The 15089-nt window shown below is 39.1% G+C and overlaps 2 protein-coding genes across 3 annotated transcripts in view; one reads left to right on the plus strand and one right to left on the minus strand.

The window, feature by feature from the left end:
• Positions 1-1829: 1829 nt before the first annotated feature.
• Positions 1830-10646, minus strand: UBA5 (ubiquitin like modifier activating enzyme 5). Its single transcript, XM_029961805.1, has 12 exons — positions 10476-10646; positions 9394-9439; positions 9211-9300; positions 7937-8046; positions 7442-7528; positions 6701-6785; positions 5753-5857; positions 5457-5584; positions 4154-4289; positions 3631-3706; positions 2753-2859; positions 1830-2186 (listed from the first exon to the last, which is right to left on the minus strand). The coding sequence occupies exons 1-12, from the start codon at positions 10508-10510 to the stop codon at positions 2103-2105; spliced, it is 1089 nt and encodes a 362-aa protein (XP_029817665.1). The 5' UTR covers positions 10511-10646; the 3' UTR covers positions 1830-2102.
• A 300-nt stretch (positions 10647-10946) lies between these two features.
• The window catches only part of ACAD11 (acyl-CoA dehydrogenase family member 11), a 29848-nt gene continuing 25705 nt past the window's right edge, over positions 10947-15089 (plus strand). The window contains exons 1-4 of one of the 2 annotated variants that reach the window (XM_018075585.1): positions 10947-11096; positions 12432-12531; positions 12741-12866; positions 14510-14671. In XM_018075585.1, coding sequence (XP_017931074.1) covers positions 10960-11096; positions 12432-12531; positions 12741-12866; positions 14510-14671 — 525 coding nt within the window. In that variant the 5' untranslated portion in view covers positions 10947-10959. Of the gene's footprint in view, positions 11097-12227; positions 12391-12431; positions 12532-12740; positions 12867-14509; positions 14672-15089 lie in introns of those variants that run through there. The other variant, XM_018075587.2, reaches the window with a different exon arrangement.

A 15089-nucleotide genomic window follows, 5' to 3' on the forward strand; every position in this document is an offset into this window, starting at 1 on the left:
ATTTTGTTTACTCTGTAATTGGACATACAAAAGTACATTAATTTGCTCATAAAAGTGTATGTGAAGTTGCCTCTTGTAAAGCTGTCAATCATGTGATAGCAGTCATGTCAGCCAAACAGTTAAGGCTCCAGATGAGCTGAGCTGTTGTAGAAATGAGTTCAGCCATTTTGCCTCAGGATCTCCAGAGCCAGGTGCGTGCCTCACTGTTACTGTTCCCAACAAAAAGGTGAAGTCACACAGAAATGTAAGTAACGCTTAAAATGACACTTGGATGAAACTAACACAGACTTGGTAACACAGATTCAAGTATGAACCTTTCTAATGCTCTCATTTTTCTATTTCCCATCCCTCTTTACAGTTCATTCTGAGATCTGGTTTCTCCAAAATTGAACTCAATTAAAAAAACCAAACCAACCAAACGAAAAACCCAGTTCCATTTTACAGTATAATGCAACCCACTCAAAACCCACCTAAAGCCTCCCTCACTACCTTTGGAGATGATTTTTATGTGTATAATATGACCTGATGTCAGCTGTGGAGGAAACAGATTTTGAAGTCTGTAACCATTGCTAAAGAAGTGAAACATTTTTTCACTAAGTATTTATTCAGCTGCCCTAAGCAGCAGAAGCACCGCCACAATACTGCGCTCTCTTTACACGTTGCTCCCATACTGCTACTACCATACCTAGCTGGTTCTGTGTTGGCTGCATCATGCTGTGGAAAAGTTTTTTGAAGAGCCCAACTTGGAAATACCTGTATTATACTGAGAATTACCTTCTAAGGTAATTTCTGAAATTTACCTTCTAAGCCAAACTGAAGTAATGATCAAGTTCTGGATCAGACGGCCACAGTAGTTAAAATATTTTAAATTGATCCTTCCAGTTCTGCAGGGTACTGGCACTATAGGATGTAGTTTAACATATGGTAATTCCTTCATATAGCCCATATGATGGGAAGGGATCAGAATTACAGCTAAACTTTCAATAACCAACAAAAATATAATATTTAGATTTTAGAAGAGAGAGACAAAATCTCCTGTTCTTTCCAATGTTGCCCGTAATTTTGTTTATGAAAAGCATCTGCCAGCTGAAATAGTGGCATGCTAATATACAGTCTGCTAATGTAATACTAACAAAAAGACTTCACCTTCTTACAATATACTCAAAACATTACCCTATAGGAGTTATTTGAGGACAAGCAGTAGTAAGACATTGATAAAAGTAAGAAAGTTTAAAAAAAATACCATCCCAGAGATATTTAAGGCAGATGAAAAGGCTTAAACGTTCTGATTACTCAGAAAAAGAAGCCACAGCACGATCCATGCAAAGAATTTAGACCAGTGAACCACAACCAAGGACAAGTGCCAGGAAAATCAGGAGCAGCAACATGAGTGAGGCACTATCATCTGCCCTACACCTTCTCAGTCCACTCCAGCAGATTTCATCTTTCCCTTGTCCTATACTAGGTACTATTCTCATCACATGATAGGGCATATAATGTGCTATGCCTGCTTTTGTTAGTTTGTTCATCTCAGCCTTGGCCATATTGATCACCATAACTGGTCTACTCTGGCTTCCAACTGGGAGGCCTGGAGACACACCATCTATAACGCTGCTGATGCTTTTGAGAAAGCACGCAGGATCACTCTTGAGGAGAAAAGGCAACGCAGAAAGAATTGTGCCTTGCAGAATATACCACCTAAGGAGTCTTTCTGCTGTGCCTTTTGCAACTGGATGTGCCTGTCTCATATTGGCCTTTTTAGCCACCACTGCGCTTGTGACAAACGTGGGTAGAGCCCTTCCCAAATCTTCTTTCGCAAAGCCCAGCCATGAAAATCATGTCCTTTTATTTTCTACTGAATATCTGGACACTAGCAATGGTGAGAAACTAAAATTTACAGTAGCATAACCCTGTATGGTAAAGAGTGACTAGACAACCGAATATGAACAATGTAAATCTGTGTCCTTCCTGCCCCTGTAACAGTTCCACTTCTTTAGAAAGGTAAAGGTAAGCTTCACTGGTGGTAAAAAAAGAAAAAAAGTAAGAAGACTGGTCTTCTCAAAATCCATGTTGATCTGAAGTTGTACTTAATATTTATTTTTCTACATGTTTCTCATTTTGGCCATGAGTTCTTCCAGGCTTTCTTCAGACTCTGCTACCGTTTCCTTCATTATCAAATTCTCTTCCTATTAGGAACAGGAAGAAAAAGTTGGCAAAAAAATAGCAAACAACAATCCCCACACAAATTAGCTTTACTGCCTTTACACCACACCGTTTTCCTAGAACCAGGCACTTGATTGCAAGATTAGGCCTAAGTGATTATATGCTTAAACTGTAAACTATTTCAGTTTGGAGTTAGAATGTTCTGGCCGCAAGACATACAGATTCTGTGTTTCCCAGGTATACTAATTGCTCTTTGACTACATACAGTTTTAAAAGATAAATATGGTAAAAATTAATTAGTCACCAAAAAGCAACTGAGAAATTCACATTTGTTTTCCTTCTACCAGCCCCGAAAAGCATTTATTCTTATCACCTCAAAACTACATTCCCACCAGCTTCCATACTTAAAGAAATATATTTCATAGAAACACAAAATCATCTGCACTAATCAGATGTACTGAGGTCCAGTTTCACTGGAACTGTTCAAGATGGAATTTTATTTTAGGTTTAGAGGCTACCAAACTAGCTGGTAGTATAAAGTTAATCTACAACATGTATTTCAAAAATTCATAAAGAACAAATATATTACCTTTTCTGGGATAGTATATGCTACAGTAATTCCCTCAGGAAGGTCGGGTACCGGGCCAGATGCAGCCTTCAGCTCATCTACTGAAGTTTCTGATACTAATTCGATGCCTTTGCATTAAAAGTAAACAAGAACTCCATTAAAAGGTAGAAGAAAAAGTTCTTTAATAACCAAGCTATCAGAGTAAGTAAGAGGTAAGCTGCAGCTTCTTTTCCAAAACAGAGAAAAATTAAAAGCAGAAAGACCTTTGATTTCAACCTCTTCCTTCCACTATCAATACAAAATATCTTCCCTTTACAATACAGTTCTATATATGTAACTTATGGACAAGAATGGCACCTCTTCTTTGTCCTTACTATTTAAATCTTACTATGTGGACACCTCTGCCAATGGTAACATAAGATTATTTTTTAGATCATATAATAAACAGAATGTATACCCCTGTTCTTGAAACAGTTATATAAAACACATTTACCATTCCTTAAGACAATTCCTTCTAATTTAAAGCCCTCAAAGGAATATAAAATTCCACAGGATGCCTCAGCACAGTGGTTATGGAAATGACAAATGCTCTTCAGTATATTTAAAAGGAATACACAATTAATACATTTTCTCACATCTCTCATCTTCAGAACATCTTTTAAGAAAGTCTTTTACTCAAGCAGCAGATACATTTTGAGCCTAAAACCTGCACGCTGCATCAAAAACACATCATCAGGTTGTGGTAAAATTATTGTCAAAACCTGTGAAAAGCCAGTAGTAATTGCACAGTATAAGTTACAAAAATAGGAACTGTAAAAATTCTATGTACCCTACAGAATGTTCACCCAAATTGAATCTTGGTACTGGGAACATCATTTAGTCTCCAGTTGATGACTTACCCCAGTCATTGTCTTCGTGTACTATTTCATCTTCCTTTTCAATTACTTCTTGTTTTGGTTGTGCAGCTTCTTTTTTCTGAAGGAAAACCACAAAAAGATAAAAACCATAATAAGCAAAATGTCATAGTCAAATTTTCAACAACAGCAAAGAAGATCAAATCTAATATTCATGTTTCTTTCAATATTTAAGATAAAGCAGTCACAGTTTAGAACTTTGTTAGCTATAAAAAAGGCAGAATACCTGCTGCTTAAAAAAAAGCTAAACCCATTAATACTCAGAAACACACAATATTTTCTTATGTCCAAGAAAATATTACTTAACTGAATGCAAGCCCTTCTTCCTACCCTTTTGCTTTAAGACAACTCTACATACTGTATATTTAGAAACATGTGCAACCATCTCAGGACAAGGCTGCTGAAAACTGGAGTAGCAATTAACGTTTTCTTTTACTACAGATTTGTATCTTGCAGTGTTCTTAAGATTTTAAGAAAGGGAAAAAAAGAAAACCCAAATCATTTTTACCTTATAATTTTCTTGCTGTTTTCTGCAATTGTGGTCGCTACATTGTGGGTTTGGCTTCATAGACATAGTTGGGAAGAAATCCTGCATTGCATTGTAACCAAGATAGTAACTCACAGTACCAAAATTTAACAGGTATCTAGAAACACAGAGAAAGAAGGAGCTTACATACATCAATTTACATTATATTTATGCAAACCTAAAACTTCAGTTGCTCAAGGAATAATTTTCCCTCATAGAACTTTTAGAATATACTCACACTACTGCAGTTGTAAAGAGTTACTGTAATTGTCTTAAATAAGCTGTAGTCACCTAACAACAGCATAATTGGATCAATATAGAATCCAATTCTCTTCTGGTCTAAGTGTGTGAGAACACATCAGCTACACTCAGAAGTATGTTTAGAGTAGCATGTAAGCAGTTTCCTCCTGTGCCTTAAACCATTGCTTGAAACACTGAGGTTCCCTGTATTACAATGTGGAAATTTTAAACACCTGATCAGAACCAGTTTAATAGTCTTTATTGTAGGGTCCAATTTGCAATCAAAATAAAGATTCAGATTAAGCTGCAATGTTTGCATTCTTCATTCAAGAAAAACATCTCTCTGGACAATTGAAAATGGAGCTTTGTTGTTTACAGGCACACTTGCAAACAGTACTTTTATTCCTTGTAACTAGAAATTTTTGGGTAATGGACAAAACCAAGCAAAGGCTAAAAGCAGGCTAAATACAATCTTATTCTCAAAGATGCTTGTAAAACACTCCGTGTCATTTTGAAAATGAGCACAAAGTTCTTCAAATATTTTCCTTGCTGATACATGCAATTCTTTTAGCAGTTGGAGTCATGCAACATTACTTTTTGAAAATACTAAAATAAGTCATATTGCTTTATAGCAGATTTTTACAAACACTGTAAGGGAAATAATTTATTCTTTGTCCATGTACAAAATTTCAAAGACAAGTCAGCACTGTAGCATTTTTTGTGTATAACTTAATGATGTCAAATCAGAGCATGTTTAAATGCAGAAGTAAGAAAAAAATGTGCATCTGTGTATGCAGTAAAAGAAATTCTTCGGAAAACCCTGAAACTGTTTCTTACCCTACTGCTATTTAAAGTGGCAGTTCCAAAGCAAACACAGCAATGTTTCAAGCAGTGTATACTTCAGCACTGTCCAATCATGCCAATACCATCAGGAAACAGGCCACAGACATTTTAAAAGAACCAGACCCGTCATTATGAAAAGTTCTTTCAGGTTTTTCTTCTCTTATTGGGCTGTAAATCAAATAGCAACAACTCAGTCACTTACTTCAGAACATTTTGTACCAGCATTCCTGCCACAACACCCATAGTTGTAGGAAGACTGGCTGCACAAACTCCCTCTCGTTTCAATGTCTTCTCATCAATATTTGCAGCAACTACAAGTGGAGGAGCACACTGAAGGGAAATAAAGAAACTGAGTTTAAAAGAAGTTTTAAAGAAATCACACAAAATCTTAAGCTACTGAATCAGCTGTGCCAGGATCACTCTCACTAGCCAGCTAATCTCCATATTCCCAGTCCTGCTTTAAAAGGCAAATGAGCAATTCAGCAGAGCGCTGCATACCGCGAAACAAGCGGATTCACCAGGTATGATCAGCTGTATGTGTCCCGACACTGCATTTTCACTGACTCCAGATTCCATCCAGATTTGACCAAGTTCATTGCAGGCCTTATAAACACAGAAACACACACATCAGCACTGCAAAAGTTTAATGAAAAGAAAAGAAACCCAAACAATGTGGTAAATTGAGTGCGATTAAACACATCCATCTCCCTGCTTTAAGACAAAAAGGCTATGATCAGAAAAAGGGGCATGAAGAGATAGAAATTATTTATCAGAGTCAAAGGACAAATCAAAAGGCAAATTGAAGTTGACCTCAGAAAGCTAGCCCATTGTGCTTTCCTGAGGACCTGAGATTTTTTTAACAAATACAGACATTAGTGATCCAGTTACAGCACACTACAGAATCTAATCGTACAATCTACTTTTACAGGCTTGGATACAGTATATCTGTGTACCTTCCCTGCCTGCAATTTATGGATCCAGTCAGCTGGAGGATAACAGAAAACATACATTTGGCATGTACCCTACGTTGGCTGCTACTATAAAGAAAAACAATTTGATTAGGTACACAGCATTAAGTCATTTTTAGTATACAGAAAGCCATATGTAGTATACAATTAGCTATAGACAGTCTTTTAAAAGTCTGTAAGATTTAACATACCAGCCTTTAAAAATACCCTTACATAAACAAGATAATCTGGAAAGACAGAGAGAGTTTATGACACAACTCTTTTACAAACCATTAGCTGCTAGTAACTTAAAAGTCTACAGTTATATTTGGGTTTTATAAGAACTGGGTAAAAGCTCAGATTCAGTTTCCTTAAACCAAGGAAACATTTCTTAGAAGATTCTTTTTAAATTCCTGTCTTTTCTACAGTCCCCACAGTTCCTAACATTGGTTATAGGAGAAAAGAGACTTCCACAAGCTCACGCCTTCGATGGCCTTACCGTGTTAATCGCCATGCGAGCTTCAAAGTTGTCTACACAGCTTAGAACAAGGTCAACAGGTTTCCCTTCCTCCAGTGCACCATTACTGAAATAAGCATCACAAAGTTTGCATGAAATTGCTGGCAGAACAAAATACCAACATGGCAAGCAACATGCCTGCTTCTAGAGTACAGAAGCCCAGGGGAAGTGAATTTGTAACAAAACTTGTGCAAATGCAGAATAGTGTACAAACAGCATCTCTGATCTACAGAAGAAACAACAGCTGAAGCTGGGATTTAATATATGGGCATTTTAGACTCAAAGAAGTTTTATATAGAAAACACTCACAAAGTATTGGAGAATTGTACCTTGGTACAACAGAACTGCAAATGGCAAACGTTATTTCAGACCTCCTCTGTGAAATCCACTAATAACTATTTTCTTTCTTCATTCTATAAAGCATAACTGAAACCACTTTAGAGCAGTCAAAATACAATATGATATGTTTTCTATAATGGGAAAAGCCTGTAAGTCCTACAGCTTTGCCTGGAAATCTAAAGATGCACCAATATAAAACATAACTGTGTGAAATAAATGCCAACTCTAGAGAAAACATCTAGGCAGGAATGTCTTCATATACAAATATTTCCCAGTGGTTTAAGTTATTAAACTGAAAAAAATCCCTCAACAATAAAAAAGTGAGGCTGTATAGAAGCACACATCAGCAGAAGTTGGCAACATGCTTTTCTTGAGAGATTTTACCTTATTCTGTCCATGAAGTGTTCAAAGTTGTCCAGTGTTGTGATGTTGTAGTTATGTACTTCAAACTGAACATCAGGATTAATATCCCTTATGGAGGAAATAATATGAGTCAATAGTCATGAATGCAATGATAATTTGCATTCTACTCCCTAACTTTGCAAGTGTTACTATAGTCTTAAGTTTCCAGCCTGAACTCAAGAATACACCCATATTTCTCCAAAATTCACAAATTAGATGAGAAAAAAACACACAATATATTGAATTGGCATAGTTTATATCAAACTTCTGAGCAAAACTAGCTTTACTTAAAAAGTAGACTCACATAAAGGTTTTGGCCAATATGTCTTTAAAGTATCAATCATTCCCACAAATATTTTATACTCAAATTCCCCAATTAGATCATGCTCCTTTGCAAGTAATTAAGAGTGAAACATTGGTTTCCTGGAGCAGCATCCTAGGCAAATACATTTTAATACCCACTTCTCTAAGCTATACCTCAAAGTATGCTCTGCTGCTTGCACTTTACTTAATCCAGCTTGATGAGGTTGGAAGAAGAGTCTGTTCATGTTTGCCAGTTCCACTTTGTCATAGTCAAACAGAAGCAGCTACAATAAAGATTGTATTAACATGTGTGAATCTCCAAAGACACAGCAACTAGAGTCCTATGGCAAGGTATTTTAAACAACAAAACTAATTCTAAAAAAAAAAAAAACCAACAAAAAGCCACCCCAAGCTAACATCCCTCTACCCCTGCAGTGTCATTCAATTCACATATAAAAGGTGCCAATTTTGTAAGTGCATGAAAGACTGAATTCTAACTGCCATTCAGGAGGAACCAATTTGTTAAGTCCTGAAAACTAGTCTTAATAATAAGTAATCTGTTCATTTGATCTAAACAAAGATTATTCAGCAGATTAATCTACATGAACACTATCATCTCTATTATCACATTCCTACTTGCTATTATGTCATTAACTAAAAATGTGTGATTTATTTCACTTGTCTTGGGATGCAGTTCTTCAAAAACAATTCTCTTAAAATACCTGCATAGTACATGGACATGTTGTTTATTATAAATTCTGAATCAACTGATGTTCTTTGCTATGCCTAAGATGCCGGTCTTCGCTCCTTCAGAAGAATAAACTTCGCAATAAAAAATTGCATCACTTCTATATTTAAAAACTTTCCAGAGTTTTAAGAGTAAATAGTCAGGCTTTGTCTGGAAATACAAACATTTGAGCCATTCTCCGAATTCCTCCTTTAGAGAAAAATCTATATACACACTACACACACACCAAATTATTTTTAACTGCTGCTAAAATTTTAGCTCTAAGTCTGCCACATGACAAACTACCATTTGTGATAAAAATATCTGTTTGATATCCACCGCGTTTCAAATTCATGAATATAAACTTCTTATTATAAGACTTAATCTTCTATGCAAGCTATCCCCTCCTTTTTCTTTGTTTTGGTCTCCTTTTGCAATAATCCAGTATGAAGGTTAGATAGATGGGCTCGTATAGGAGTACGGAGATGACCAGAATCCAAACAAGGATCATCCACATCATACAAGATTTAGCCCAAAGTAAATCAATTTTACTAGTGTTAAGAAAAATACAGACTCTTCAGTGCAATGTTTACACAAGTGCTTTCTTCACAACAGTTTTTTTATTTGGGTAAAATCAACTGAATGAAATCAAATCAAACTCTTCATAAAGAGGACTGGTCCATCTACTGTAAAGAAGTAGAAGAAAAAAAACTCTCATTACCTTACCAATGCCACACCTTGTCAACATTTCAGCAGTCACACTTCCAACTCCACCTACACCTACTACTGCAACTGTAAAGGTACGGATTTTCTGTAGAAAGAAATAAAATAGAGACAAGGATATCAAAAGTGGTCCTCCCAGGGAAAAAATGCAAATAACGTTTCATTACAGATAGAATCCTACCTCATAGTCTTTGACAATTCCCATTCTTTTTAATGCCATCAAGCGACTACGAATAAAAAAAAAAAGCAACATTACACAGAAAATGCTCTCTATGTTTCAAATAGCAATTTTGCTTTTCAGGTATTTAAAATCACTTTTGCTTTAAAAATAACCCCTCCAAGCACCAAACTCAAGCCTGCTGCTTTCACTGCAGTTGTGATTGCCAGCTAGGTACAGTCTGAATGAGAGAGTAGATGCTTTCCTATTAGCAACAAAGTACTAATCCTGCAGAAACTCATTTTCTTATTCAGCTGGTATGAGTAATGTCAATGAAATCAGGAGGACACATAGCTATTTTTGTAAATTAATCCCAGATTTACAGAATGAAAGATGACACTTTTTTCCGTAATGAACCATATGGCAGCAAACTAGTGAAGACTTGCACTGTCTTCTGATCAATTTGATTATATTAACTCCAATATAACATTAAAAAAAAAATAAAAAATTGACACTATCAGGTTTTAAGGATAAATGAAAGGATTTTAAAGTAACATTTTATCCTGTTACTGCATTTTTATATTGAAAGTATCAACGAAAGTACAGATATCGACTTGTATTAAGGAAAAAAAAAAAAGGCATCAGATTTCCAGAAGAGAAGGGGTCCCTAGTGCTCAGCAATTCTATAAATCAAACTCTAAAATAGGTAAGCTATGAGGAATAAGACCTCGTGTTATACCAACACCTGTCCATTTATTAGCAACCTAGCTGAAAAACTCACAAGGTTTCCCCTCTCTCTTTCGTACTGTAAAACAAGATAATACAACGTAGCTCTGACATACACCCCTGTCAGCCCAGGTAGGTGGGAAATCCGAGAGCATCCCTCCCCTGCTCCCCACAGAGCACCTGCCTTCAGCCTTGTCCTGACACCCCCCCTCCGCACACCCAGGCCCACCCTTAGACCCGCACCCGCCCGAGCCCCCCTCCACATGCCTCTTTCCCTTCCCCCAGACCCGCAGTTCCAACCTACGGCCCTCCCTCTTGCCCATCCTCTTTATCCCGACGGAATCCTCCGCTTCCCGGACGGCCCCTGGCCCCGGCCGCACCTGTAGGGGTTGGAGTCCGTCACCTCCGGGCTCATGGTGTCGATGCGGGTCCCGCGCCGGCCGCCCCGGGCCCGCCCCGCTCCCGGCAAGCTCCTTCCACTCCAGCTTCCCGCACCGCCGCTTCCAGCCGCTCCAATCCGCTCGGGATCCGCATTGGCAGCGACACGTCTGCCCGGCCGCGGGAGCTTTCCGGAAAGCTTCCGGGGCGTTCCAATTCCCGGGACCGCCTCACCGACACCCGGCAGCGGGAGCAGGCGGGATCCGGCTGCGGCTGGGGGGAACGGCGATTCTGTGCGCTGAGGCGGTACCTTGTCTCCCGGATTGCTGTCTCCCCAGGAGAAGCCACCCAGCCCCGGCAGCCCCGGGGGCGGCAGCGCTTTCCTGGCGGACCGAGGCGCCTCCGAGCGGCGGCGAACGGACGGGACGGGGTGGGACAGGACAGGACGGGGCGGGACGGGGCGGGCAGCGGCGGGAGCCTCCCGGGATGGCGGCGGAGCCGGGCACCAGCGAGGTGCGGCGGCAGCACCGCTTCGACCAGGGCAGCTTGGAGCGGTACCTGAGCAGCCACCTGCGCGGCTTCCCTCGGGAGCCCGCGGGAGCGCTGGCTGTCAGGCAGTACAGGTAACTGGCGGCACAGGTGACATAGGTGACACAGGTGACATAGGTGACACAGGTGACGGGGGAGCCGCCGCTCTTCTGCTCCAGCGCTCCCGGGAGGGGCCAGAGCCGCCTCCGTGGCCCGGACATGGGCTGTGAGCCCGCACTGTGAGGCGAGAAGAGGGGCCGCTCTGCTCGCTGCTGCCTGGCAGGGAAGGTGGCCAGCGGTAGAGATGTCCTGGGGATGGCGGACAGCAGCCACCGAGGGAACAGCTCATCCCTTGGCCGGCTGGAGAAGTCAAAGTTTGCAGTGGCGGCGAAGGTGACCTTTGTCACAGACACTGTGTGGCCGCAGCCAGCCGTCTGCGGGCGGGCTGCGTGTTTGGTGGGCTTCCCGCTGTCCTCAGAGTACTCGCGTGATTGTTTTATTGCCTCTCAATTTATCTGCTCCATCTTTGATTACACAGCAAATAGTAATGTTCAGAAGCACATACTCGGCTTAAGAATTCAATTGTAGAAGCGTTAGGCTATCGCCGGTTAAGCAAATCCATGAGAACAGGGCAAGGATGTGTTGAAATTCCCATTAACGCCCTGAGAGCAATGCCATGCGCAGGTGGGGTGCCACACCCAGGCTCCAAAGCCACTATCCCATAGAACGGTGGGTTCATTTGCATTCAGCAAATTAGTGTTGTGGCTGCGTGACTTCACATCGGGAGCTAATTATTAGAAGGTATTCTAAAAATACGTATTAGTTCCTCTGTAAACATGACCTAGGCTACTTTATCTGCAGACCACTAAGAAACAGTAAACAATTTTTCATTGACTTCTGTTGCAAATATAAAGCATCCATTGAATCCTCAGCTGTACCCTAATCCTCGTATGTACCTCGATTAAGGAGACTTTAGGAAGGACCTTAGGAGAGTAGCTAATAGTAAAATCTGCTAAAATACTGACAGTATTTGTGCTTTTACTAGTTTGCTTGTCTTGTAGTTGCAGTTCAAGGCTTCAGCTGGTGTAAATTTCTTTTGTGCTGGGCAGAGCATTTGTCAGTGCACTATACTTGTTAAATTGTGTTACAAACTATACCCTAACTGCTTCAGGGAGAATGGAAATGTAATGGAAAGTGTGAGGGCAAAATTTCGCTTGATTTTTATTTTGATTCTGTAGGCTATCGCTTGCTTCCTTGTAAGACTGGATTTGAAGAAAAACCCACAACCCAAAACAACTCCTGAGAAGAACTCTTTCCTCTGTCCTGCCGTTTTGTTCAGGCCAAGTTGAAGTGCATTTTGCATAATTTCTGTTAAAAGTTTACAAATTTGTAAGTACTTGAATTTGTACTTTTGATCTCTCTCTTTGTAGCTCTGGCCAGTCAAATCCGACCTTTTACCTTCAGAAGGGTGGTCAGGCTTATGTGCTCAGGAAGAAGCCCCATGGCCCCCTTTTACCCAGAGCACACAAGGTAAGTAACATTCCTCATCAAGCTCCAGACACTTCGTATTACAAGTGACTAAGTCCCATACATTACCCGGCGCATTGTTGAGTGTGTCCAGAAATGCAGTGAACTGCTGGATCAGTGAACTGTGTTCTGTGAACTAAACATTGTCATTTACTGTGCTCATTTATGTTTGGGAGGTTTTAATTGAACCTGAATTTCTGTGTCGTCTTCAGGTCGATAGAGAATATCATGTGCAGAAAGCCTTATTTTCGGCTGGTTTTCCGGTGCCTGAGCCCCTGTTGTATTGCAGTGATGTTTCTGTCATTGGAACAGAGTTTTATGTAATGCAGCATGTGCAGGTTGGTCCTCCAGTGTGAGAGATTCTTTCCTTCTCCCTACTACAAGATGCTTTTAAATTGCCTTTCTGTTAGAGCCTTACTCAGCAGTCACTAAGTTTTCTGATATGAACATAAATAATCTTCTGATAATTTTAAGAAATGGTAGCTATCAGTGATTCTCACGGATTTCAGCTTCTCCAAGGCTTATTTCCCACTTTGTTGAAATATTCAGCTCAGTATTTGACCTCCTGTTCTTGTTTTGAGTTCTCAGAAGGATGTCTTGCAATATGGCAATATTTCTTCTGTGAAAAGCATAACCAAGTCAGAGGGAAAACATTCAGTTGATAAAGTTATACCGAATCTTTGGACATCCTGCAGCCTGTTTAGTAGTGAAGATAGGAATTGATATACAATCACCTTTTCTTGAAAACCAAGCAGGATTTCAGTTCAAACAGAAAGAATAGTTTCAGAAAGAATACAGCATAATTCTGTCTGTGGTCCATCCCATCTGGGGGTGCTGTAGCTGAGTTGATAGTGCTTCTGTTAGATTTTGGTGATTTTTGAGTGTAAGTATGCTGTATCATGTTTGTTTTTTTTTTCCTGCTGAAGGAGGATTTGAATTCAGGCCTGTTTCCTTTCATTGAGTCCTACTCTGTCATCAGGTTAACTGGGAAATTAGAAATATAAGAGTTTGTGGCCCAGTTTCTGGAGATTAAGTTAACTTTCCTACAAAACCCATGAATCAAGAGTAATAAAATATAAGAGTTCTGAAAAATTTGAAACAGATTTCTTACATTAAAGATGGAGAATTTTTCTGGTTTTGGCTACAAGAAAGTGATTACTTAAGAAGAAACCTTTCTGCATTTCTAAGTATGTAAATGTACAGTCTATCCATTCTAAGATGGACAACACTCACTGTTTTTAACAAATACATTGTATATTTAGAAAACAACCATATATTTATTCTGTTGAATAAACTATTGCACAGTACAGAACCTGATTTTGAGATTTGTTATGCAGAACCTTTTAGTAAAAAAAATTCTCTTGCTACTTTATCTGTGTGAATATATTGAAGCCATCATGCAAAACAGTGAAATTGAGGAGCTCAGAGGAGATAGGAATCTGTTTTTTCTCTTCCAATCTGTTACTGGCAGCGTCAAAATTAAAGGATAAAATGGAAAAAACACACCCATCTTTTAGATATATTAAACTGCCTTTAAGGAGGACACAAGTGAATTTCTTTGGATTGTTTGCCTCAGCATGTGCAACCCACCTATTTCTCTTCTCTCCCTGTCTGTGCCCCCCCATCTCCCTCAGGTCTTCATTGATATTTTTTCTGCAAGTTAGTTGTTAGAGGCAATGCAGCAACATTATTTTTCCTGGTACTTTCAAGCTTTGTGATATCTGGACTGAGTGCTCTAATTCAGACTTTCATCTACTGAATATATCTGTTATTTTAATTGCCTTCCATATACTAATGATCTGAGATTACTGTGAATCCCTTCATCTGCCCTGGGCGAGGAATAAAATAAATGAGGAAGGAATTTTTGTTTGCATAGAGGTGTTGATTCACTACATTTGGTTTTGGTCATTAAATGTATAGCTTTACTTCTTTTCATCTGGTGTGTACATCCCACCAAATATCTGATTTATGATGTTTTTAGGGTCGCATTTTCCGAGACATCTCGTTGCCTGAAGTGGGCCCAGCAGAGCGTTCTGCTTTGTATATTGCAATGATAGAAACTTTGGCCCTGTTGCACTCCTTTGATTTACAGTCATTGGGCCTCCAAGGATATGGTAGAGGACCAGGATACTGCAAAAGACAGGTAAAACTCTTCAAAAAATTCTCTTGTCTTGTCAGGTCTTTGAATATTTATTTGATTTGCAAGCTAAATTATTAATTATTAAAAACTTGTAAAAGTTTTTAATAATTAATAATTATTAAAATATTATTAATAATATTAATATATGATGGTTATCATATATTAGCTATTAAACACCTTCACTTAGTTCAATTATTTTGTGTACCATGTAAGGCCACTGCTACATTCAGATTGATTCTATAGTGCTATGCTCAGGGAATGATACTAATTTGCTTTTGGAATAATCTTAGATTTGGGCTGCGTAAATAGGATTGAAATAGAAATTAGAGGTAGTCCTCATTGCATCTTTTGATCTCATAGTTCACATTTGCAAATGCAGAGGTACTGGGTTTTACTGAATTCTGTAACATGATAATAGTGA

This window comes from Manacus vitellinus, unplaced genomic scaffold (assembly GCF_001715985.3).
Source record: "Manacus vitellinus isolate BGI_N305 unplaced genomic scaffold, ASM171598v3 scaffold_3_pilon, whole genome shotgun sequence".
In the NCBI taxonomy this organism is placed as follows: Eukaryota; Metazoa; Chordata; class Aves; order Passeriformes; family Pipridae; genus Manacus; species Manacus vitellinus.